Source organism: Centrocercus urophasianus, unplaced genomic scaffold (genome assembly GCF_019232065.1).
Source record: "Centrocercus urophasianus isolate 14NV4802_14NV808 unplaced genomic scaffold, USGS_Curo_1.0 seq_30, whole genome shotgun sequence".
Taxonomy (NCBI): domain Eukaryota; kingdom Metazoa; phylum Chordata; class Aves; order Galliformes; family Phasianidae; genus Centrocercus; species Centrocercus urophasianus.
The window spans coordinates 5,865,459-5,890,626 of record NW_024884867.1 but is presented as its reverse complement, the minus strand read 5'-3'; the positions used below and the strand labels follow the sequence as shown (position 1 = coordinate 5,890,626).

Genomic DNA, 25,168 nt, shown 5'->3' with positions numbered 1-25,168 from the left:
ACCACCAGGCCCCGCCCCCGGCGCCTGCGCGAGCTTTTGGCGCCAAATCGTGGCCCCGCCCCCTTCGACCACCTTTTCGCGCCGGTTCTGCTGCTATTGTCCTCCCTCCGGCACTGCCGCAGCTATGATCGGGCAGAAGACGCTACATTGTTTCTTCAGCACCGCACCGCCGAGGAAACGCAGCCGCTCTCCAGAGCCTGGCGGTGGTACTGAGGTAACTGTGTGGTGGAGGCTATAGGGGTAAAGGAGCATTCTGGACGCTGGAGGTGGCCGAGAGCTGCGCAGGGCACGGGGGGCTGGTGAGGAGGGGGTTGCCGAGAGCTGGCAAGAGCTGCCGAGAGCTGGGGGTTGGCTGTTGAAGGGGCGCGGTGCCTGTGTGGGGGGTGAGGTGCTAGCGGCCGTTGGGAGCCGCTTCCAAAATCCCGCGGTTCTGCACGCCTGACTGAGCAACCAATAACATCCAATAGGCGTTGCAGGCTTGTTTACGTCACGATTGCTAGGCAGACTAGCACACTACTCCCGTCGAGAGCCAATAGAAATAAGCGGATATTTTTACGCTGGCCAATGGGAGAGCGCGGGATCAGAGCCGCGCTTGTGGGCGGGCCCTCTTAGGGCGCGGTGACCAATCGGGACAGATCTGTCGCTGTTTTGCCGCGAGAAAAGCACGTGTGTTGTAGGGAGGGCCGGATTGTGGCATGGCGGTCTCAGGGCTGCTGCTGGGCAAGCGGCTGGGCCGCGCCTCTTTGCGCCCGCTCTGCAGCGGTCTTTTCTCTCGCCGTTTGCAGGACGATGCCGCTAAGAGGCAGAAAACCTCGGATCATGAAGCGGGGAGGGCCTCAGCGCTGAGCCCTGAGCAGCTGGAGCGAATGCGCAGAAACAAAGAGTTGGCACTGCGGCGGCTGAACGAGCGTAACGTTCCTCCGGGCTTTGGGGAGAGCTGGCGGCGGCAGCTGGCGGCAGAGTTCACCAAGCCCTACTTCGTGGACGTGAGTGTCTAGGGCTGGCCCCGCACCGTGCTGCTGCCCCGGTGCTACCCCTGTGTTGATCCCCCTGTGCTGATCCCCTTGTTCTGCCTGCAGCTGATGGCATTTGTGGCCGAGGAGAGGAAGAAACACACGGTGTACCCGCCTCCAGAGCAGGTCTTCACCTGGACACAGATGTGTGACATCAGGGATGTGAGTAGGATGTGGGTGGTTTGGATCTGAAGTGCCTTAGGGGTGGGGCTCGTGGGAGGGTGGGGCCTGATTTGGGGTCTCGTGCATCTTGGATTTTCTCCTATCTAATGAACTGTAATACAGAGATATGCATGGTAGTGTTTAAGGTAATGCCTCGCGAATAAGCTGTGTGTGTGGCCTTTAGTTTCACAGTGAATGTGGCATAGAATTCAAAACTCAAAAAGCTTCTTTGGAAACATTCATCAAGTGGATTGTGGATTTGTGTAAACTTTGTTGTTTTGCACTCAAAGCATTTCCATAATCTTGGCAGCACAGCTGTGGTGTTAGCCTCTGGTAGGGGCTGTTTCTTAACTTGCATATAGTGTCAGTGATTGAAAGGCAGTTACTGGTTGTTTTTTTTGTCTGCATTTGTTCTAGGATAGAGCCTGTATGCAAGCTTTTCCTTTGTTTCCATTTTTTTGGGGAACAGTAATATGATTCAATACTAATTACGGTCTGCTTCCAGGTAAAAGTTGTAATTTTGGGACAAGATCCTTATCACGGACCTAATCAAGCTCATGGGCTCTGTTTCAGTGTCCAGAAACCTGTTCCACCTCCTCCCAGGTATGGCAGTAACCATCTTACAAAATTCCTTTCATTAACAAATTAGTTTTGGTTCTGTTACCAAACTGTTTGTCTGTCCCAGATGCATAGTTTGTATTCTTTTGTCTTTCTCCCATGATCTCAGTCTGGAAAATATTTACAAAGAACTGTCTACTGATATTGAAGACTTCACCCATCCTGGTCACGGTGATCTGACTGGCTGGGCCAAGCAGGGTAAGGCATCCTAAAAAGCAGATCTGTGATTAGGCAGAGCCTATCTGTAAAGCAAAATCAATTGTGGGTGCCCTAGCAAGTACCTTGGGATGAAAATATTCCCATTATTTATTCTCAAGGGAAGCAGAAGGCAGCTAACCTGTGGCTTTGTTTGTGTGCTAGGCGTGCTCCTGCTCAACGCTGTCCTCACGGTGCGAGCCCACCAGGCCACGTCCCACAAGGAGAAGGGCTGGGAGCAGTTCACAGATGTGGTGGTCTCCTGGCTGAACAAGAACCTGCACGGTGTTGTTTTCATGCTGTGGGGAGCTTATGCTCAGAAGAAGGGCAGCTCTATTGACAGGGTATGGGGTCGTGCAGTGGCTCACTGATGTTTCTCGTTACGGGGTGGACGCTAGAGGGTGCCTTCTTTACAGGGTTGTGTTTTAGTCCCTGCTTGAACTCTGCTACTGCCAAACTTGATTGCCCTTTTGTTTAGCTTGGTCTTTGCCAGAATTAAGCAACAAAAGTGGAGCAAGAGTAATGTTCTGTTGTCAGAAGAGCCTCCAGCTGATGGCAGAGCTGGTATTTCTAGGAAAAATCTCATGAATAAGTGCTGTTAGGACAACAGCAATTGAAAAATGGGCTGGGTGTTACTGCTTCTGTGCAGCCTGTCCTCAGTGGGACAAAAGTCTCTGCCTTTATGGCTGAATTCTTCAGCCCTCCTTTCTTGGTCTGATGACTGAGGAAACGCAGAGAGGAAATTAAATGACGTGGAGCAGCCAACCTTGTCCCTGAAAGAGCAGAGATCTAATGAGCTGTTTCCTTCACCCTTCACAGAAACGCCACCACGTCCTGCAGACGGTTCACCCTTCCCCTCTGTCTGTGAACAGAGGGTTTTTTGGCTGTCGGCATTTCTCCAAGACAAATGAGCTCCTAAAGAAGTCCGGCAAGAAGCCCATTGATTGGAGAGCGCTCTGAGCTGTGAGCATCAGCTCTGGGGCCAGATGGGTGCAAACAGCCCTGTTGGAAGGGCTGTCTGGTTTCTGAGAAACTTCTGCTGACCTGAGGATTGTCCTCTGGATGTCAATCAAGGAACAAAAGGCCTAACTCTAAGAGACTTGAGTTTTTTTCCAGAGCAAATTTGAATGACTTGTCTGCTTTTGGAAGGGATCTCAGCCTGGCTTGAGGCAAAGGAAAACAGTTTCATGTTAGTTTGTTTGGTTTTCATTCTGGAATGTTTTTTGAGAGCCTTGTGAAGGGGTGTGAATTCTTGCAGGTGAAGCTGCTCAGCTGCTGTACGTAGCCTGCCTTGCTTCTCCCCTCTCCCCTGCATCCTGCTGTACAAATCTGTTAGTGGATGGGAGTGGAACTGGAGTCCCTGGTCTCCACTGGAGCCAAGGCTGACTTAAAGCCTCTGATGGTGATATGCCTTTATCTGGTGTGTCACTGAGGTTTCAGGGTTAACCAGATGAGCTCCATGATACTGAGGGAGGTTCCTGCAGATCTCACTGCCACTTCCAGCAGAGATACTGGTCCATCAAGCTGCCAAGTGATGGGCTGAATGTTTCAGAATATTTACAATCTTAAATCTTAATACAGAGATACTTCTGTGCTTTGCCTTCCTAGGAGAAAGTTATTTGCTCTGAGGCCAGAAATCTGTTGGCTCTTCCTGGCTGAATGTGAGAGCTCTGGGTGTCCAGTCCAGCTTTGTTTCCATGCTTTCTTTTAATGAAAGTGCCTTGTTCAAAAGTTGCATTTTAAAACCTTGTATTTGCTCCAGGAGGGGGCACTAGTTGGTGGAGCTTCCTTCACATCTGTTGGGTTTGGTGTGTGTTTTTCTTTTTTTTTTTTTTTTAATAAAAATCCTTTTCTTTACATTGTGCTGTGATCTTCCAGGGCTGGAAATGAGCAGAGGAGTGGGTGGTGGGGCTGACGGCACAGGGACGGCAGCAGCTCATCCTAACCCTCCCCAACCCCCCCCTTAGCTGTCATGGCACCTTTGTCCCACAAGGATCACATGTCCCCGTCTCTGCTTTCCACCCTCTCCTTCCAGCAGAAGTTTTCCAGCCGTGCTAACGGGGAAATATTTATGCTTGACGTGAATGTCACGTGAAGAGCAGAGGGAGATCCTAGCGCAGGCTGCGGGCCTGAAATGTGAAACCCTGCAGCGGTCAGGAGCTGCCCCCAGTCTGCAGGCCCTGCGGGGGTCACCGTCCCAACTTGGGGATAAAAGGGGGTCCAGCACAGAGCTGTGGCCCTTTGGGTTGGCTTTGGGCTCATCTTGGGACGCCAGCAGGCTCGGAGATGATGGTGAGTGGGATAGTGGTGGTGGCACTGGGGGATCCCCGAGTGGGGGCATGCTGAGGTTTAAAATGGGGAGGTGGGTCCCTGTGGGGGCACGGGGGGGGGTCTGAGGAGCCCTGCAGCCCTCCTTTAACTAAGCTAGTGTTGGCATTCACCTTGGAGGTGCTGAGATTTCACATTGGGTCGATCTCAATAATTACCTCCAGAGGAAGGTAGGGTGACAGTTCCCCCCCCTCCCCTCTCCCCGGTAACTGCTAACAGAACCAAATGTTCCGTTTAACAGCCCTTCCACCTCAGGGCACTGTGGGGCTGCTTGCCTGATGGCTGTTGCCCCCTCCTCCCCCACCCCCTTCCTCGTGGCCGGGTGCCCATTTTAGCCCACATTTTTGCCATGAGGTGTTTTTCTAACTGAGGTAAAAACTGCTTGATGTGTTAACAGACTGAACAGGGGAAGGTGGGTTGGGGGCTTTGGGGAGTGCTGGGGGGGCACAGGAGCAAAATGGAGGAGAGTGGGCTGGGAATGCTGGAGGGCACGGTGGGCTGGGGTGTGGGAATGCTGGGGGACTGGGCTGGGTGCTGTAGGGAGCACTGGGGGAAACAAAAGTTTCCTGTCTGCTGGGGGCTGGTGATGAGTTAGAGCTCAGAGCTGAGCCTAAAGGAGCCCCTGAGGGTTGAGTTTAGCCTGTGGTGCAGCAAAACTCATGGAGCATCTCCATGTTCTCCTCAGGGTGGTGAATGTTGCTGGCATCCGCTCTCCTGATGATCTTTGCACTGCTCATCCTGACCAAGATGTCCACTTTGAACACCAAGAATCAGGATGAGACTCCTGAGCAGAGCCCAGGCCCACCTCCCACCCCGGAGCTGGTGGCCTCCCCAAACCCCCCGGTCCCCAGCCCCCCACAGCAACCTGCTGTGGGGGAGCAGGAGCAGATTGTGGTGTACAACCCCACTGCGCTCCGCAGGCCCACCCTGGCCAAGTTTGTGCTGGGCTCCTTTGATGACAACTCCTCTGATGATGAGGTGATAGCTGCAGCTTTCAGGGTGGGCAGCCGCCGCAGCAGCCTGGCCAGTGCAGGGGGGACAGGTGCTGAGCCCCCCACCGTGGCTTCTCTGCAGGAATTCACTGTTGGCATAAGGTATAATGCAATGCTGTTGGGGGGGCATCGGCACATGGGGGCTTCTCTGCCCAAGGAGGTGAGATTGGTGGTGGTCACAGTGCTGAGCCCCCAGGACAGGCAGCAGCAGGTGCTGCCACGCAGTCTCCATCCCTCCAACTCACTGTTCTATGCAGGAGCATCTCTGGATACATTTTGTGGGATGGAAATCTGCAAGTTTATCTGAGTTTTTTTGTGCCTACGCGTGCACTTATCCATGCACTTACATGTGCAACTGCATTGCATGCGCACATACTTTTGCACAAGCATGTGTTGCTCTGCACTCTCCAGGTCTGGCTCAGCTGCAGTGAGCACTTTGCTTCTGTAGAGGGGAATAGTGTAGTTCTTTGGTGGGTTTTTTATGTGTGTAAGTCAATGAAAAGCAGTGAGTTTTGCTCTGTGAGTAGTACTACAGTGAGCTCTGCCCTGAAGAACTGACTTGCACTTGTGCTTGCTGAGCTACAAACTCAACCTTTTTTATTTTGTCCCTTGGCCAGAAGATGTAGAAATGAGAGGGCTTTCTCCTATATTGTCAATACTGAGTTTTGCAAGATGCCTCTTCTTAAGCCTCTGCATGTTTGAGTTAGAGCCTACAGGATGACGTAAGCCTGCAGCAGCAATGCTCTGTGCCATTTGTGTAGGGGGACAGGAGGTGCTGCCTGCTGGCAGCACTCAGCAGCTTCCCATGCAAGCACAGCTGATGACAATTATAAATAACTGGAAACAAAGCACTGCTGCACAGCTTCTCCTGCCTTCTCTGCTCTCACCACTGTTAAAATAAAAGACCTTTGCAGGATGATGAAAACTGACAGCCCCGTAGCCCAGCACAGCCAAAAGGTATCTTCTCGTTGAGCTGGGAGTTTGGGAGATGTCAGGCACCTCTGGTTTCCATCTGCACCAGAACACAGGAGGAACTCTTCTGGTGGTGCCCAAGCTGCAGGGCAGAGGTGGTTGGTGCAGTTTGCAGGATGGCTTGGGTGTGTTGGCTTTGCAACGGGGCTTGGGACAATGCTGGTAAACTGTGTAAAATTGTGGCTATTCATAAAATATCTTGAATTGATGGAGAGAATGGAGCATTTCTTGAGCTCCCAGGGGGCTGTGAGTGCATTTCCCCTTGAAATAAGTGTGCCATGTGTTGATAGTGCAAAAATAGGTCACAGGGGGAGAAGAAGGGTAAACTGTCTTTTTACCTTTGCTTATTTGTAGCCCAGCCATGCAATAATAACAAAAGATCCAAATTGCTGCTTTACGTCCTTAGGGATCCCCTGTGCTTTTCCCAGGGTTTAAATGACAAAATGCTCTTTTCATCCCCAATTGCTTCCCCAATTGTTTCACCCCCCCTGCAGGCCTAGCATGTCTGGGCTGCACCTGGCGAAGCGCAGCCGCGAGCACCGCAAGATGGACCTGCAGCGGGACTTCACCGTGGCCTCGCCTGCTGAGTTCATCGCCCGCTTCGGGGGCACGCGCGTCATTGAGAAGGTGTCTGCCTTGCCTGCTTGCTTCTTGGGCTGCCTCCTTGGGCTGCCTCCATCTGAAGCTGCCATCCCCTCTGTTTCACCCTCCCTCGGAGGCCCTGCATTGCCGTGTTCAGCTCCTGTGCTCCCACACTTGCTCTAGCGATGCCCCTGGCCCTGCAGGTCCTGATTGCCAACAATGGCATCGCTGCTGTCAAATGCATGCGCTCCATCCGCCGCTGGGCCTATGAGATGTTCCGAAATGAGCGTGCCATTCGGTTTGTGGTCATGGTCACCCCTGAAGATCTCAAGGCTAACGCAGGTAATTCTTTACAGCTGATCCCAGGGCTGATCAGCCCACTGTGGACTCCCCTTCCGTGTAACAAGATCCAGGAATAAATGATTTCCCACTCCCCGGATGTGTGAGGAGACCCCCACTGCTGTGTGCTGTCTTTCAGAGTACATCAGAATGGCAGATCATTACGTGCCTGTCCCTGGAGGGGCCAACAACAACAACTATGCCAACGTGGAGCTGATTGTGGACATTTCCAAACGGATCCCAGTCCAGGTAACAGCTTATAATTGGTCTCTCATCTCTTTGCTGGGCTTACCTTATGACTTAGGGGATGACCAGTTCTATGAGGAGAGCAAAGCTGAAGAAAATGATGTAGAAATTGGCAGGGATGTTTCCCTTGACCCTTCTGGCCCAGAAAAGAGGGAAAAGCACGAAGCTTTGCTGTCAGTGTGATTTAGAATCATGCTGGTGCCTCAATGCCTCCCTCCTGTGCCAGCAGGGCTTTCACAGACTGTAATTAATTGTTGGGAAGCAGGGATGGCACAAGGGGTGCTCCAAGATGGAGTGATACTCCCCCTGCACAGAGGAACCAGGCATGATGCCAAGGCCTAAGGGAGGATGCTGGGGCAGGAGATAACTGCTCGTGCTGCTCCTTCTCTTGTGCCAGGCGGTATGGGCCGGCTGGGGACATGCCTCGGAAAACCCCAAGCTGCCAGAACTGCTGCAGAAAAATGGGATAGCTTTCCTAGGTAAGGTCTTGCTGCTTTTACCTTGTTTGTAGGGAGATGTGGACTCTGGGATAGTGGGAGTGTGTATTCTTGATCCCCAGTGACACCAGTTCCATGTGTGCATCTGCCCATTTTCGTGTGTCCTGCAGTGTGGCAGTCCCCAGGCCATTTTCCTGGAGCTATCCCAGCTTCCAGGCTGGCCCTGCTCATCCCTTCTTTCCCTGTCCACAGGTCCCCCCAGCGATGCCATGTGGGCACTGGGGGATAAAGTTGCCTCTACCATCGTGGCTCAGACAGTCCAGATACCAACGCTGCCATGGAGTGGGAGTGGTAAGACCTTCACTGCAGCTCCGTGCACCCTCTCTGTAGTGATTTCTCCCTCTTTGCTTCCCTTTCCCCAAAGAAAACACTGACATGGGGCCCCTAGCCCAAGCGGGCTGCAGATACTGGGGATCTCATGGCAGCTGAGCAGCTGTTGGTTTGGGCAGGGGTGCACAGACACACAGGAAGTGATATATACCACATGGGGTTCCCAGCATGCTGTCCCCAGGGTGGCCCTACTGCTTCTGTGGTGACTATAGCCCAAGTATGCCTGCAGGTCTGGTGGCCCAGTGGTCTGAGGAGGACCAGAAGGATCAGCAGATGATCAGCATTCCCATCGAGACATACAGACAGGGCTGCGTGAAGGATGTGGAAGAAGGCCTGGAGGTAAAGCTGAGTGCATGAGCAGCCAGTTTTCTCTTGCGTGCCATTATTTCTCTTTGGAGACTACAAGCTCCAGCCCTTTTGGGCTCCCAGCCCATACAACAGCGATACAAGAGTGTTTTGGTAGCAATTTGTTCCCCTGTGCTGGTGCAGCTCTGGGTGATCCAGGTGGGCTCCAGAGCACTATGGCCACACCAATCCTTGTCCCCCTCAGGTGGCCAAGAGGATCGGGTACCCACTGATGATCAAGGCAGCAGAAGGAGGTGGGGGCAAAGGCATCCGCAAAGTGGAGGCAGCAGAAGAGTTTGGGACCTGTTTCCGACAGGTAGGTGCCCAGAGCACCTGTTCTGTTCCAATCCCATCCCCTCAGACAGGCTGGGACACACTAGGGTTTTGCTCCTACCCCATGCATCCTGTGCTTCCCTGCTGGGCTTTCTGTGGGACTTGGGGTAAATTTCAGAGCACAGAGCCAAAGTGTGAACCTCTCCCCTCCACAGGTGCAGGCAGAGGCACCTGGGTCCCCCATCTTCCTGATGAAGCTGGCCCAGCATGCGCGGCACCTGGAGGTGCAGGTGCTGGCTGATGAGTATGGCAATGCCATCTCCCTCTTCGGCCGTGACTGCTCCATCCAGCGCCGGCACCAGAAGATCATCGAGGAGGCACCCGTCACCACTGCAGCTCCTGCTGTCATCGAGGTGATGGAGAAGGTGGGTGACCCTGGTCTTCAGGTGGCTTGGAATTTAATGAGAAAATGACCTTTGCTGGATTTGTTGTGGTTTGAGGCACCTGTGACTCCTAAGGAAGGGAGGGATTCCATGATACGAGCAAGCTTGGACTTGTGAGCACATTGGGGCAGCATTCTTCTTCCCCGTCCTTCCCGAAGACAACTGTTGGTCCTCTTTGTGTCCTTGCTCCATGCAAGGACGTTACTGCCCCGTTGCCTGGCACAGCCCTGGCTCTGCAGTGGTTGTTTCTCAGTGCTGTGGTTTCATGGTCCTGCAGTGCGCCGTACGCCTGGCACAGATGGTGGGCTACGTGAGCACAGGCACTGTCGAGTACCTCTACAGTGAAGATGGGAGCTTCCACTTCCTCGAGCTGAACCCACGCCTGCAGGTCGAGCACCCTTGCACAGAGATGATCGCAGATGTGAACCTCCCTGCTGCCCAGCTCCAGGTACCTGAATGCAGCATGGAGGGTGCAGGCAGAAGCAATGCAGTGTCTCCCCTTTACCTCTGGCTCTCTGCCTGGAGGAGCTGTTTGCAGCTTAGCTGCTCTTCCTCTAGTTCCAAAAGCTGTATGTGTGATGCTAAAGCCTTGCACTAACGGCTCAAGTTCTCTTCCTTGCTCTTTGTACAGATTGCCATGGGCATCCCCTTACATAGGATAAAAGACATCCGACTGCTGTATGGGGAGAGCCCATGGGGCGATACTCCCATCTGCTTCAACAACCCTGCCAACCCCCCCGTGCCCAGAGGCCACGTCATTGCCGCTCGCATCACCAGTGAGAACCCTGAGGAGGTGAGCTGTGAGGACAGGGGGACCTGTTGTCCTCATCAGTGGGACAGCACTGATGGGAACTCAGCCCATGGGGTCAGTGAAACCTTCATAAAACACAGAGGGGTTCCTCCTTCCTCTTATTTACACATGCATGGGGTCCAAGACTTCTTTCTCAGTGCTTTCTGCTCTTTGTTTAGGGTTTCAAGCCCAGTTCAGGGACAGTGCAGGAATTGAATTTCCGCAGCAGCAAGAATGTCTGGGGGTACTTCAGCGTGGCAGCTGCTGGGGGGCTGCACGAATTTGCTGATTCCCAGTTTGGACACTGCTTCTCATGGGGAGAGAACAGAGAGGAGGCCATCTCGTGAGTGTGGCAGCTGGGGCTGGAAGGGGAAAGATTCCTAGTAGATGCATAAGCCAGAAAAGCTGGCTCTTCTCTCAGGTTGTAGTGCTGCTGTGCTGATCTGCTTATTGGCGTTGTGGAAGCTGTCTGATGAAAGCCAAAGTTTTCAAACCGCAATGATGTTATGGTGCCTTAAAGATGGGCAGTTCTTGCTGCTGTTGAGCAGTAATTAAGCAACATGAAATGGAATTGTCTTGGGTATTTAAGTGCACGGGGTTGTCCCTTTCCTACCCTGCAGGGATATTTTATCTGGATGCTGTAGCATTCAGGGTGAGGTGTTCACCCCATCTCTGTGTCTTCATCCTGCAGCTTTTGGCTGCTGCGTAACAGCCTTTTGATATGCTGATGGGCCATGGAGACACTTAAACAGTCTCTACAGCCTGTTCTTTGTGGAGGGTGGAAACCAGGTGCAGCTCCTGGTGTCTGAAGTGTTTGGGGACAACTCTGAAAGCAGGGGAAGGGTGCAGTGCCCTGCTCGGTCATTAATGGAGGTTTTATCTCCCTGAAAGGAATATGGTGGTGGCCTTGAAAGAGCTCTCCATCCGTGGGGATTTCCGCACCACAGTGGAATACCTGATAAAACTTTTGGAGACAGAGAGCTTCCAGAGCAATGAGATCGACACCAGCTGGCTGGACCATCTGATTGCTGAGAAAGTGCAGGTGGGGGAGATGGGCCCCTACCACCTCTGGGTCACCTTCTGTGGGAAGATACCAAGTCCTTTATCGTCACCCCTCCAGGCAGAGAAGCCGGACACGATGCTGGGTGTTGTCTGTGGTGCTCTGAACGTCGCAGATGCTGCCTTCAGGACGTGCATGACTGACTTCCTGCACTCGCTGGAGAGGTGCAGGGTGGGAGCTGCCCATGTTGGGTGGTGGGACCTGATGTCTGCGGGTGCAGGGGACACAGGAGAGCATGTTCTGCTACTGGAAGCTGGCGTGGCTCCTGCAAGCACAGAGACCTCTGTTCTTCTCTGCCTTGGCCATCCTCTTTCCCTCTTTTGCTTTGCAAATTTGGAGGTGGTGTCTCAGTGCAGCAGTGCCTCAGGACTTGATGTGCCTTCAGGGCTCTGCCTTCTCCACGTTGCTTTATCTGTAGAGAAGCGCAATGTTTCACATAGTTGTGAAAGTGGCATTTCAGGGAAAGCAGCTGAGCTGAATGCAGCTTGCTCCTGATTTGCACTTGAACACCAAGGTTATTCCTCGACAAGGACACCTGGGGCTCCCACAGGCCTTTATCTGAGTGTGTTTTGCCGGTCTCTGCCCTGCTCTGTAAGAGGTGCACACGTGGGCTGTGTACAAACAGATGCCTGTCCCCTCTGGTCACCTTCCCCATGTGACCTGACACCAGCAGCACTGCTGACACATGGCCCACTTGGCTGCCTGCCGCTTTGCACAGGCGAGAAATGAAACCCTGGTGGTGCCTGACCTCACTGATGTGTTTTAGGGGCCAGGTGCTGCCAGCAGCCTCCTTGCTGAACATTGTCGACGTGGAGCTCATCTACGAGGGCATGAAATATGTTCTCCAGGTAGGGACTGTGCTGTGCTCCTCCCAGCAGTGCTGGCTGCTCCCCAGTATGGGGACATGTGTTCTGCTGATGGAAGGAGCATAAACACACAATGAATACAAGGTTGTCATTTAAAAATATGCAGCATAGGAAATGAGGTTGATAGCCTCGTTTTAAAAAGGCAGGCATTTGCATACATCCCATTGCCCTGATCTTAACACAATCAAGAAGCATCATAATATGATGAAGAAAAGGGTGGATGTGGCACTGAAGGACGTGGTCAGTGGGCACGGTGGTGATGGGCTGGAATTGGACTTGGTGATCTAGGAGGGCTTCTCCAATGTTTACCATTCTATAAGGAGATCTTTATCTCCTTGGCTTGCAAGGGACCTTAAGGATTACATAGTTCCAACCCCCAGTAAGTTAACTTCATGGGGAAACATCCTAAAAAATGGTGTCTCTGGCTGCTGCCCACAGGTTGCCCGGCAGTCCTTGACAACGTATGTCATCATCATGAACCACACTCACATCGAGATAGATGTGCACCGGCTGACCGACGGCGGGCTGCTGCTCTCCTATGATGGCAACAGCTACACCACCTACATGAAGGAGGAGATCGACAGGTACCTCCTCGCTGGGCCCCAGGTCCCAGCAGCCTCGGGGCTGTGGTGACACATTCCCCTTTTCTGAAGGTACCGGATCACGATTGGCAACAAAACGTGTGACTTTGAAAAGCAGAAGGACCCAACGGTGCTGCGCTCCCCATCTGCAGGAAAGCTGCTGCAGTACACGGTGGATGATGGCGGCCACGTTGACAAGGGGAGTGTTTTTGCAGAGATTGAGGTGAGTGCATTCCTGCAGCTCTGCCACGTGGCTCAAGATCAAAGCAGCAGTGGGTGACAGCTTTGCCCATCCTGGTGCAGGTGATGAAGATCATCATGACGCTGACGGTGGAGGAGGCAGGCAGGGTGCACTATGTCAAGCGGCCGGGTGCGCTGCTGGAGGCAGGCTGTGTCATTGCACAGCTCCAGCTGGATGACCCCACCAAAGTGCAGTCTGTGAGTCTGAAGGACAGCAGGGGGCGGTGGTTGAGGCATGGAGCTGAGCAGCCACTCTTTGGGGCACAGGTGGGGATGTGCTGTTGTCCTGGAACAGCACTGCATGCCCATGCTGCATCCCTGGGTGGCTGTGCTGGAGCTCAGGTAGCTGCTCCCCAGTGTGGCACTACATAAGCAGCCTGTGCGTGCTTCCATAAATGCACACTTATGGTTTTTCTGCATCTTTCTCGTGATGAGATACTGGCAGAAACGTGAAGCTGACCATTATGTGCTTCCTTCAAACAAACAGATGCTGGAGGGGTGATGCAGCTTCCTGTTGGGGCAGCTGCAATTTTTGGGGGCCCCACACAATGTTGGGAGCAATCTAGTACAAATACCCTGTTTGCTCTCTCCAGGCACAGCCATTCACAGGGGGGCTCCCAGCACAACAGACCCTCTCCATTACTGGTGAGAAGCAGCACCAGGTTCTGCGCAACGTGCTTGACAACCTCACCAATGTCATGAATGGGTACTGCCTGCCCGAGCCCTACTTCAGCACCAAGGTGGGTGCCCAGGGCAAGGAGCATCCTCTGCTCCTGGCAACCCACATGCCCTGCAAGATATATGACACTGGGGCTGCTGGGCTTCACCACTTCTGCTCCTTGCAGGTGAAGGAATGGGTGGCACAGCTGATGAAGACTCTGCGGGACCCCTCCCTGCCCCTCCTGGAGCTGCAGGAAATCATGACGAGCATTTCAGGAAGAATCCCTCTCTCAGTGGAGAAGTCGATCCGGAAAGTGATGGCTCAGTATGCCAGCAACATCACCTCTGTACTCTGCCGCTTCCCCAGCCAGCAGGTGAGCAGCTTGCCTTTGCCTCCCCTCTAGCTAGAGCTAGCCAGGAGCTTCAGCCTGCATTTGTCTTGCTGGGAGATGATATAAAGACGTAAAAGAGTGATGGGTCATATTGCATATTTTGCTTAGGGGAAAGTGAAAAAACAAACTTGAAAGCCACTGTGCACTGCCTCGCTGTCCTTGAGCGGTGCTAGACCCTGCGTCCTCTCCTTTCAGATTGCCAATGTGCTGGATACCCACGCAGCCACACTGCAGAGGAAGGCTGAGCGGGAGGTCTTCTTCATGAACACGCAGAGTGTGGTGCAGCTGGTGCAGAGGTGAGCCTCGTGCCCTCCTTGCCCCCAGCCCATCGCCACCCCTTTGCAGCATGCTGGGCTCTTTGCTGCCCAGGTACCGTAGCGGCATCCGTGGCTACATGAAGGCGGTGGTGCTGGACCTGCTGAGACGCTACCTGCAAGTGGAGACACAGTTCCAGCAAGGTGAGGGCTTGGGACCGTGGGCAGGAGCTATAGGGCTCCTAGGGGAGCTGCAAGGCTCACGATGCTCTGCCCCATAGCTCACTACGACAAGTGTGTCATCAGCCTGCGGGAGCAGTACAAACCTGACATGACCCCGGTGCTGGAGAGCATCTTCTCCCATGCCCAGGTGGCAAAGAAGAACCTGCTGGTGACCATGTTAATTGTAAGTGTGGCAGCAAAAGCCTGAGACAGGGAAAAGCCCATAAGCCTTATCACTGTGAACGGGACGTGGCTGCCACAGTGCTCAGCTGCCTGAAGCCATCACAGCCCCATGCTTTTCCCTCAAAAGCAGGCAGAAGCTTAATAAGCTGGTATTTCTCTACTCAGTGTAAACCCAGATTTGGGGGGTTGCATTCAAGAATCCATTCCTTTTTGGCCATGCAGTTGCTTGGTAAGGGGTCATCTTGTCCCTTGCTTAGCATTGCTTTGCTGCACTGGGCTCAAAAAGCAGAGTTTTGCTGTGTTTCATCCTTGTTCCCCACATGGGATCTCGCCCCTGCTGTTTACATGGGGCAGTAAGGAGCTGAGTCAAACCTTGAGGTGGTGCATTGCAGGACCAGCTGTGCGGCCGAGAACCCACGCTGACAGATGAGCTGGCAGCCATCCTGCATGAACTGACACAGCTCAGTAAGACAGAACACTCCAAAGTGGCACTGAGAGCCCGGCAGGTCAGCAAGCACCGTGCTGTCTTACCCCTGTTCCCATCTCCCAACCCCATCCCAGTGCTCCCGGTCACCTTTCTTCTTGCAGGTTCTCATTGCCTCTCACTTGCCCTCCTATGAGCTGCGGCACAACCAGGTGGAGTCCATATTCCTCTCTGCTATCGACATGTATGGACATGAGTTCTGCCCTGAAAATCTGAAGGTTGGGAACCTCACTTTTCCTCACAATGAGAATTTTGCTTTGCTTAGCTTTGAGGTTCGGTCTGCAAATGGGTTAAGCTTGAAAAATAGCAAAGAAATGCATTAAAGCCTTGCTGCAGTGTCAGCCCCTGTGCAAAGCAAAGTTGGGATGTGCCCCATTGCTGCTGGTTCCAGTTTCCTGCTTCCTGCACCGCTGATGTCTGGGTCCGTGCCTGGATCTGGCAGTGTCCCTACGGTGGGCTGAGCATCCCAGCACATAGGTGTTGATTCCTGTGCAGCCTTTATTGATAGATGCCACTGGGATGTACCTTCTCCTTCCCTGTAGCTGAGTAAGGAGAGGTTCTGTTCCATCTTTGCCCTAAACGTTGCCTTCTCCTCCTAGAAACTGATCCTCTCAGAAACCACCATCTTTGACGTGCTTCCTTTCTTCTTCTACCACGACAACCAGGTTGTGCGCATGGCAGCGCTGGAGGTGAGGGTGGGGGCACACAGGGCAGTGAGCCCCCAGGGGTGCAGGTGTGTGCAGATTCAGTGGTACCCACATCTACACCCCATCACCTCCTTCCCAGGTGTACGTGCGACGTGGGTACATTGCCTATGAGCTGAACAGCCTGCAGCACAGGCAGCTCTCAGATGGCACCTGCCTGGTAGAGTTCCAGTTCATGCTGCCCTTCTCTCACCCAAACAGGTACGGCACCTTCACCCTTCTGCCCACTCCCCCTATGAGATCTCTTCTGCAAATTTTCTGGATTTGCTTCCTCAATGCCTGGGAACCCTGGGAGGGGGGTGCTGGATGAGCCCTCTCTGGATTGTGGTCTCACACAGGATCTATGGTGGCTGACAGCCACCTCTCTGCCCCACGCAGGATGTCTGTCCCCATCAGCATCTCCAACCCCGACCTGGCTCGGCACAGCACTGAGCTCTTCATGGACAGTGGCTTTTCCCCCCTGAGCCAACGGATGGGAGCCATGGTGGCCTTCGACAAATTTGAGGACTTCACAAGGTGGGAATGCAGGGACACTCCTGGCTGTGGTGCTGTCCCCATGGGCTGTGGGACGAAGCGCTGGTTTCTCACCCCACTGTTTGGGCAGGAACTTTGATGAAGTGATCTCTTGCTTTGCTGACCCACCTTTGGAGAGCTCCCTCTTCAGCGAGGCACGAACCACCATCTATGGGGAGGAGGATGCCAAGGTGGGCACAGTAGTGCTGCTTTCCCACTCTGGATGGTGCAGGGATGATGGCAGCATGACTGTGCTGGGGCAAAAGGGCTGAGCAAGGCTCTCGTTGCCAGAACACCCATGAGGAACCAATCCACATCCTTAACATTGCGCTCCGCCGGGCAGACCATGCCGAGGATGAGAAGCTGGTGCCTATCTTCAGAGCTTTTGCCCAGTCCAAGGTGCGTTTCATGGCACATTCCCTGCCTCCCTGTTGGGCTGGCCATGCTCTGACCTTCTCATCTGCTTCCATGCAGAAAAACATCCTTGTTGACTGTGGTCTCCGAAGAATCACGTTTCTCATTGCCCAGCAGGTCAGTGCAGACTGAATGCTGACAGGGTGGCTTTAGGAACGTTACGCTTCTCACAGAATCATACAATGGTTTGAGTCAGAAGGGACTCTTGAAGACCATCTGGTCCCACTGCCTGCAGTGCACAGGGGCACCCACAGCTCCATCAGTGCTCAGAGCCCCGTCCCCTGACCCTGACCATCCTTCCAGAGATGGGGCCTCTGTCTCCCTAAAGCCCATAGTGATGTCTGGAAATACTCTGTACTCAAAGCAGAGAGATACATGTTCCTGGCACTGGGAGGGAGAGATGGGAATTGATGAACAGAGCATTCAATGAGTGATTTATCTCTGGTGTTATCCTTCATGCTGCTAACATCTCCAGTTACGTGTGGTTCCTGTGTGGTCCCTCCATACCTCTTAATTGCCCTTAAGGGCATCCATTACTTCTAGCACCCATTGTGGGTGGAAGACTTACATTGCTTTTTATATCAAGTGACTCCACTACAGAACAGAAAAAGCCACCGCATTCCAGCTTTATTCACATCATCTTGTCTTTCCCCTTTTCTTCCCTAGAGAGAATTCCCGAAGTTTTTCACATTCAGAGCCAGGGATGAGGTAAAGCTGTCCCCCAGCAGGGAAGGAGCGAGGTCTGTTTGTACGGCTCCCTCACCCCACACTGCACCAGTTTGCAGAGGACCGCATCTACCGGCACCTGGAGCCGGCGCTGGCCTTCCAGCTGGAGCTGAGCCGCATGCGCAACTTCGACCTGACAGCCATCCCCTGTGCCAACCACAAGATGCACCTCTACCTGGGGGCAGCCAAAGTGCAGGCGGGCACCGAGGCCACTGACTATCGCTTCTTCATCCGCGCCATTGTGCGGCACTCAGACCTCATCACCAAGGCAAGGCTGGGAGCTGCGAGGCCGCCCTTCACTGCTGCCTACCTGTCCTCAAGGAGATCTTGTAACCTCTTCATGCACTGCAGGAGGCCTCCTTTGAGTACCTGCAGAACGAGGGTGAGCGCTTGCTCCTGGAGGTGATGGATGAGCTGGAGGTGGCCTTCAACAACACCAGCGTTCGCACTGACTGCAACCACATCTTCCTCAACTTTGTCCCCACCGTTGTCATGGACCCTTCCAAGGTACATTTCTGGGTGTCCTGCTTCGCTGTGTATCAGAGTGGTGGGATGGAGGCTGCCTCATCCCCTGTGCCACCCTCCATGCTGTCTATTGGACCTGGTCCTGTCTAGTGTACACTCAGTCGTGGACAGGGGATTGATTTGGCAAGTCCCAGAAGCTCCTGCAGTTTAATTCCACGTTTGTGGGCTTGTTCGCTCTTTGCTGAGATGGGCTTTTTGCTGAGATGCTGAGCTTTCACACTTAGTCTTGAGTGACTCAAGACTTGTTGCATGGTCTTTGTAAGCAGCAATTTGCTGGAGGACACAAGGGTGAGTGGTGGGCTCTGTCCTTGTGCAGCACATGGCAAGAAAGTGATGACTGTGTCTGCCAAGGGGGCTGTAGAGGAGTGGCTTTCCCTCTTCCCAATGGAGAGGCTGAATGACAGCACTGGCCCCTGGTAAGCAGGAGGAGGAAAGAGAAGGGGATCCCCCAAAGCAAACCTAACATGGTTATTTGGTGGAGGTGCAATAGGCTGCTTCAATCTTGGCATCGCATGCACGGTGTTCCCGGGGCTGCAGAGCAACCCCTGTGCTGCCCCACACCCAGATCGAGGAGTCGGTCCGGGCCATGGTGATGCGCTATGGCAGCCGCCTCTGGAAGCTGCGGGTCCTGCAGGCAGAGGTGAAGATCAACATCCGCCTGACGCCCACCGCCACGGCCATCCCCATCCGCCTCTTCCTGACCAACGAGTCTGGCTACTACCTGGACATCAGCCTCTACAAGGAAGTGAGGGACCCCAGCACCGGCAATGTGAGTACTGCAGAAAGTGGGAGCCCCTCCACGACCTCTCTGAGCTGCTCCCATGTCCGCAGGGAGGCAGCCAACGCTCTGCCCTCCTTTACAGATCATGTTCCAGTCATATGGGGACAAACAAGGGGCACAGCATGGCATGCTCATCAATACCCCCTATGTCACCAAGGACCTGCTCCAGGCCAAGCGCTTCCAGGCACAGTCCTTGGGCACCACCTATGTGTATGACTTCCCAGAGATGATCAGGCAGGTGCGTCTGGCTGAGCTGAATGAGACTCCAAATTACTGAATTTCCACTTCTATCCCTCTTTTCCCTTTTGAGCTGGCAAAGGAGAAAAAGAAAAGAGCCCAAACTGCCTGCATTTTCAATTATACAAAGCATTTCAAAACTGCTTCCTAGCTCTTGCAAATTGACATAGCTGTACTCATAAAGGATGTGAACTATAAGGCTCCGTGCAGAATTCAGACCCCAACTTCTCCTCACATCAAGTCCCAGCAGCAGGCTTTGTGCCCCGTTCTTCCAGCCTGTCCCATGCACGGTGTTTCTGCAGGCTCTCTTCAAGCTGTGGGGCTCCTCAGAGCTGCACCCTAAAGATGTCCTGACATACACAGAGCTGGTGCTGGACTCGCAAGGACAGCTGGTGCAGATGAACAGGCTCCCTGGAGGGAATGAGGTAGCAGGGAAGGGTTTGGGAGCGGGGTGCAGGGAAGCTGTGCTGCCACAGGTGGGATCTGCTGGTGGCTTCCTGATCCAAGCTTTGTTTCAAGCCCAAGGGATTGAAAACTCCTCAACCAGCTTTGTCTGTCAGTTGTGCAGTCTCCAGCTCTGGGAGGTGCCAGCCTTGTGACGTTGTACCATTTTGGGGCAGGTGGGGATGGTTGCATTCAAAATGAAGCTGAAGACACCTGAGTACCCGAAGGGTCGGGACATCGTGCTCATCTGCAATGACATCACACACATGATTGGCTCCTTTGGGCCGGAGGAGGACATGGTGTTCCTGAGAGCCTCGGAGCTGGCACGGGCTGAAGGCATCCCTCGTGTCTACATTGCTGCCAACAGTGGTGCGCGTATCGGCTTTGCTGATGAAATAAAGCACATGTTCCAGGTGGCCTGGGTGGACCCTGAGGACCCCTACAAGGTGTGTGGGCACCTTTCCTTTGGTTATCAGAGAAAGTAACAGAGCACTCAATGGGCGAAGGACCAGAGCTAAAAAGGAGAGAGAAATCTTGTGGGATCAGTGCTAGAGAATGAGAATCCCCAATGCCAGTGGATGGTTCCCTCCACTTTCCACGGTGGGGTGGTGATAAAAGTACATGTATAGGCATGGCTGCTCTGTCCAGCCCTGCTCCTGATCTGCTGTGAGGTTGTGTTTGGAGAGCTGGCCATGTCCCATCTGAGTGTGCAGCTCGTTCTCCTTCTGTGTATTTTCAGGGGTTCAAGTACCTGTACCTGACTCCCCAGGACTACACGAGGATCAGTGCCATGAACTCTGTGCACTGTGAGCATGTGGAGGAAGGGGGTGAGTCCAGGTAAGCCCTGCCCTATGTCTCCCCACATCCTGGCTCACTGTCCTGCTGGCCCCACCATGGAAGTGAGTTTTGCCCTGTCCTACCCACACCGTTGCAGCACTGCCTTCCTGCAGGTACGTCCTCTTGGACATCATTGGGAAGGATAATGGTTTTGGAGTGGAAAACCTGCGAGCTGCTGGCACCATCGCTGGAGAGTCCAGTCGTGCTTATGATGAAATAGTGACCATCAGCATGGTATGACCTGTGCCCTTTCCCAATAGAGCTGGAAAGGATCACTGCTGCAGCCCACAGTCCCAGCAACCCTGCATGTGCTTGTGTGTGTGCCCAGGTGACTTGTCGTGCCATTGGGATCGGTGCGTACCTGGTGAGGCTGGGGCAGCGTGTCATCCAGGTGGAGAACTCCCACATCATCCTGACTGGGGTCACAGCTCTCAATAAGGTACCGTGCCTGCGGCCCGTATCCTCATCCAGTGCTGTCTCTTTACCCCTTCCCTATCCTGTGGGAAGAGGTGGAACACCCCCATGGATCCTCATGGAATGTGTTTGTTAAGGAAATGCCACCCTGCCGGTGTTTGGTGTTGCTTTAGGGGCCAGTGCTGGGTTGCAGGGACAGTTCAGCTGTGATGCCAGGAGCAGGACCCATCTCTGGGCACAGCTCTGTGGCCTTGAGCTGATTTGAAACCTTCAGGTGTCTAAAATAGGTTTTAACATCAGCCTGCTAGACAGAGATGGAAATTCAGCCTCAAAACAGAGGGAATGCACCCAGACAAAGGCGGATAAAAAATGATCTGGAGAGGCAGTGCCTGTGCTAGCAGAGACTTATCTATATTTCTCTGTTCAGGTGTTGGGGCGTGAAGTTTACACATCCAATAACCAGCTGGGAGGTGTGCAGGTCATGCACAACAATGGTATTTCCCACATCACTGTCCCAGATGACTTTGAAGGAGTCTACACCATCCTGCAGTGGCTCTCCTACATGCCCAAGGTAGAAGGGTGCTGCAGGATGGTGGCGTGGGGTGTTATGGGGGTACTTGGCTGGTAAGCTGCCCTTTGGGGCTTCCCCTTACAGGATAACCGGAGTCCAGTGCCTGTCATTGCCATAAGTGACCCCATTGAAAGAGAAATCGATTTTGTCCCTTCCAAAGTCCCTTACGACCCCAGGTGGATGCTGGCAGGGAGACCCCATCCAAGTGAGTGAGAGCAACCCAAAGCCCCTGCAGCAGTGTGCCCAAATGCAACCTGTGGCTGCAAACTCTTCCATCCTTGTGCTTTTTGCTGCACACTGATGCGCAAGGAGCCCTTAGGTGCACGTGGTTGTGCCTTTCCTCTTCCCTCTGTGCTCTGCAGCTCTCAAGGGGACGTGGCAGAGTGGTTTCTTTGACCAGGGAAGCTTCCTGGAGATCATGAAGCCGTGGGCTCAGACGGTCGTGGTTGGCAGAGCGAGGTACAGCTGTGAGCAGGGGATGCTTCCCAACCCCTGATGCACGGATGCCGCGAGCACAGTGCAAGTCATCTTTGCCCATGGCACCGCTTTTGGGATGGTGACCAGTGGGGTTGACTTCTCTGGGTGTACCATGGAGGGGAATTGGCTGCTACTGAGGCTGCCCTGCTTTCTGCAGGCTGGGAGGTCTCCCTGTGGGCGTCATTGCTGTCGAGACCCGCACTGTGGAGGTGACAATACCTGCAGACCCTGCCAACCCTGACTCGGAGGCGAAGGTGAGATCTCAGTGCTGTCATGAAGCAGAGGAACAGCACTGAGGCTGGGAGAACAAGTGAGGATAAAGCTTAGCACGGCCTTTTGGCATGTTTTGACTCCCCTTGAAAGCAGCAAGATCAGGGTGCTCTCATTTTGTCTCCTTCCAGCTCTCGTGCACTGTGTGCCGCTGACTGCTGTGCCTGGAGGCTCTGACCCCAGACTCAGCTCTGCTGCTCGCTGTCTGTTCCAGATAATCCAGCAGGCAGGACAGGTCTGGTTTCCAGATTCTGCTTTCAAAACAGCCCAGGCCATTCGGGATTTCAACCGTGAGCACCTCCCACTGATGATCTTTGCCAACTGGAGGGGCTTTTCCAGCGGCATGAAAGGTATCCAGGGTGCCCAGGTTGCTGCGCTGTGCCACCAGCCCTCCTGCAGCACTCGGGGTGTCCGGCCACTGAGTCCCTTTGTCTCCCAGACATGTATGACCAAATGCTGAAGTTTGGTGCCTTCATCGTCGATAGCCTGCGGGATTTTAAGCAGCCTGTCCTCGTGTACATCCCACCACACGCCGAGCTGCGGGGAGGATCCTGGGTGGTCATGGACCCCACCATCAACCCCCTGTATGTGGAGCTCTACGCTGACAAGGAGAGCAGGTCAGCCTCTGGTTTTCTCCAGTGCAAGTTAACATGCATCAGAGCAAGCTGGAAGGGAGAACAGCCAAGAGTCCCAATCTGGAAACAAAACCCTGCCGGGTTTTCTGTCCCAAATTCTTAGGGGATAAAGTTGCCTGAATTGAAATGCTTTCCTATCAGCAGTGACCTCTTTTCCCAGGATTTATTTTCCCCTGCAAATCGGTCCTTGCTTTACCAAACTTTCTTCCCAGGGGTGGCATTCTGGAGCCTGGAGGAACAGTGGAGATCAAGTTCAGGAAGAAAGATCTGGTGAAGACCATGAGAAGGATCGATAAGGTTTATGCCAAGCTTGTGGAGCAGCTGGGTAAGGGGAAAGGATCTTCAGCGCATGGGCCTTGGGGTGGCTAGGACGGGAGCACCAAGCAGGGCCCTTGCTGGGAAACAACAGCTGGTAATGTCCTGCAGGGACACCTGAACTGTCTGAGGGGCAGCGCAAGGAGCTGGAGAAGCAGCTCAAGGCCCGGGAGGAGCTCCTGCTGCCCATGTATTACCAGGTGGCTGTGCACTTTGCTGACCTGCACGACACCCCTGGCCGCATGCAGGAGAAAGGCGTCATCACAGTGAGCACGGAGGCTGGGGAAGAGGCTGCTGCAGGGGTTTTACAGCAGCAGTGTGAAGGGGAGAGTACCTCCCCCTTACACATCTTCCTCTGTGAAGGCTTAAGGTGGGCTCTGCCTGTTTCTGCAGGACATCCTGGAATGGAAGAATGCCCGCTCATTCCTCTACTGGCGGCTGCGACGGCTGCTGCTGGAAGAGGTGGTGAAGCTGGAGATCCTGAAAGCCAACAGCAAGCTGAGCCACATCCACATCCAGTCCATGCTGCGGCGCTGGTTTATGGAGACAGAAGGAGCTGAGAAAGTATGTGGGGCCTTGGTTTTACCTAAATCTTTTGCATTTTCTATAGTCTGTGAAGCTTTCATGGGTTCCGATTTCCAAACCAAGCCCTCTGTCTATGGCTGCTACATGGGTTAGGAGCAACATGCTGTGTCGTATGTGCAGGATGAGGAGGACAATGCCATTATCCACTGTGCCATGGGAGGAAAAGCCTGAGGATGTAGCAGAAGGGGGAGGATCAGAGCATGTGAGTAATGGGACCCCCTCCAATTCATGGTGCTGCTCTCCCCAGGGATACCTCTGGGACAACAACCAGGTGGTGGTGGAATGGCTGCAGAAACACATGAAGGAGGATGATGGCAGGAAGTCAGCCATCCGGGAGAACATCAAGTACCTGAAACGGGACTACGTGCTCAAGCACATCCGGAGGTGAGTGGCTGCAGGAGCTGTGTGTGAGGGCACTGCCGTCCCCTGTGCTGGGGACACCGGGTGGTGGGCTCCCAGGCAGCCACACTCTTCTGTCTGCCTCACAGCCTGGTCCAAGCCAACCCCGAGGTGGCCATGGACTGCATCATCCAGATGGCTCAGCACATCACTGGCGCACAGAAGGCTCAGGTCGCCCATCTCCTGTCGACGGTGGACAGTGAGAACCCGTCCTGAGCCAGCAGGAGGAGCACTGGTTCCTCAGCCCGCCAGCTGAAACCTTGGGCTCTCACTTTGTGCCTAAATAAAGGATGCCAATGTCTGTACCTTAAGCTATGAAGATGCTTTCTCCATCTGGTGCTGGGTTTGGCAGAGATAAGCTTGCTCCAAGCCAAAGCTGGAGTCTGGACCTGGTGCAGAGGCTGATTTTTAGAAGAATTAAACATCTTTTACTGTGTTTTAGTCGCAAGCCCATGCCTTAATCATTTAAACAAGCACCAGTGCCAGATGTTGCACAAGACTGGCTGGAGCTGGACGATGGGAGAGGTCTCCGTATGACTGTGTTGGGACTGACCATGCACTGGCATAAGGAAATATAAATACTGCTGAGGAAGGATCAGCCTCAAACTGATGCTTTAAAACAAACTCAGGAACTGCAAGGAGCCATTTGTCCCCATCCTTCCCTGCGCTGGGGAGCAGTCTGCAGACACGACCACCAAAAGCTGGCAGCCAGAAAAGACATCAAGCTGTTCTGGGACTGGCTGCAGTAGGGCTATCAGTGGGGATGTCAGCTGACTGTGTCACTCTGTTGCAGGAGCATCACACTGGGCTTAGCTGTGGCTCTGAGCGGGGAGCACAGCGACAGTGCAAGGGGGGGACAGCTGCTTTGAGGGCAGCACTGGGACTGATGTGATGGGGTTTTGTTGGCAATTTCTTGGTTGTGTCTATGCTGGGGACTGCAGGGAGGAGGTCTCCTCAACCTCATAGCGAGGATGAGAAAGACACAAGGAGATGCTTTCTGGTATGGAAGGAGTCAGTGCACTGTCAGGGATCTTGGAGTGCTGCTGCTCACTGTGCAGGAGGTGATGGAAACATTCACCCAGACCAACACCAATAAAATGAGCACTGTCCTCAAGGGAAACTTTTCCTTGTTCTGTTCCTGAAACTGTTCCTGAGCTCTTTTGTTTTGTCACTGTATAAACCCAGGACCTGAGAAGGAAGGGAATAGTGACTGCTGCTGTGCGGCATGCAGCACAAGAAAAGGGAATAGCTGTG

General features: G+C 53.7%; 2 protein-coding genes across 3 annotated transcripts; both read left to right on the top strand.

Moving 5' to 3' along the window:
- The first annotated feature begins 70 nt into the window (after nt 1-70).
- On the top strand, nt 71-3,797 carry UNG (uracil DNA glycosylase). Its single transcript, XM_042828940.1, has 7 exons — nt 71-214; nt 786-986; nt 1,080-1,175; nt 1,681-1,778; nt 1,903-1,991; nt 2,154-2,332; nt 2,808-3,797. The coding sequence occupies exons 1-7, from the start codon at nt 125-127 to the stop codon at nt 2,946-2,948; spliced, it is 894 nt and encodes a 297-aa protein (XP_042684874.1). The 5' UTR covers nt 71-124; the 3' UTR covers nt 2,949-3,797.
- A 304-nt stretch (nt 3,798-4,101) lies between these two features.
- Nucleotides 4,102-24,996, top strand: ACACB (acetyl-CoA carboxylase beta). Of its 2 annotated transcripts, XM_042829162.1 has the most exons (53): nt 4,102-4,280; nt 5,002-5,410; nt 6,775-6,907; nt 7,066-7,204; nt 7,341-7,450; nt 7,845-7,926; nt 8,137-8,235; nt 8,504-8,613; nt 8,825-8,935; nt 9,108-9,317; nt 9,613-9,783; nt 9,967-10,128; nt 10,305-10,468; nt 11,017-11,167; nt 11,246-11,349; nt 11,952-12,033; nt 12,490-12,635; nt 12,705-12,855; nt 12,936-13,070; nt 13,466-13,612; nt 13,718-13,906; nt 14,120-14,220; nt 14,294-14,382; nt 14,460-14,584; nt 14,976-15,089; nt 15,172-15,285; nt 15,667-15,756; nt 15,854-15,972; nt 16,129-16,287; nt 16,376-16,475; nt 16,576-16,683; nt 16,759-16,815; nt 17,365-17,406; nt 17,477-17,692; nt 17,776-17,931; nt 18,515-18,718; nt 18,813-18,968; nt 19,270-19,392; nt 19,588-19,857; nt 20,151-20,248; nt 20,362-20,482; nt 20,577-20,687; nt 21,090-21,233; nt 21,318-21,438; nt 21,596-21,692; nt 21,868-21,964; nt 22,195-22,330; nt 22,420-22,597; nt 22,828-22,940; nt 23,042-23,196; nt 23,324-23,494; nt 23,763-23,899; nt 24,004-24,996. In XM_042829162.1, the coding sequence occupies exons 2-53, from the start codon at nt 5,010-5,012 to the stop codon at nt 24,128-24,130; spliced, it is 7,146 nt and encodes a 2,381-aa protein (XP_042685096.1). In that variant the 5' UTR covers nt 4,102-4,280; nt 5,002-5,009; the 3' UTR covers nt 24,131-24,996. The 2 variants fall into 2 exon arrangements, with proteins under 2 accessions (XP_042685096.1, XP_042685098.1); XM_042829164.1 differs by lacking the exon at nt 5,002-5,410.
- Nucleotides 24,997-25,168: the final 172 nt, after the last annotated feature.

Excerpts from the sequence above, each read along its gene's own strand:
- UNG (XM_042828940.1), top strand. The coding sequence starts at position 125 with ATGATCGGGCAGAAGACGCTACATTGTTTCTTCAGCACCGCACCGCCG. Across the intron at positions 215-785 it reads AGCCTGGCGGTGGTACTGAG|GACGATGCCGCTAAGAGGCA; the intron begins GTAACTGTGTGG and ends CGCCGTTTGCAG. Across the intron at positions 1,992-2,153 it reads GACTGGCTGGGCCAAGCAGG|GCGTGCTCCTGCTCAACGCT; the intron begins GTAAGGCATCCT and ends TTTGTGTGCTAG.
- ACACB (XM_042829162.1), top strand. The coding sequence starts at position 5,010 with ATGTTGCTGGCATCCGCTCTCCTGATGATCTTTGCACTGCTCATCCTG. Across the intron at positions 13,613-13,717 it reads AGCCCTACTTCAGCACCAAG|GTGAAGGAATGGGTGGCACA; the intron begins GTGGGTGCCCAG and ends TGCTCCTTGCAG. Across the intron at positions 22,598-22,827 it reads TACGCTGACAAGGAGAGCAG|GGGTGGCATTCTGGAGCCTG; the intron begins GTCAGCCTCTGG and ends CTTTCTTCCCAG.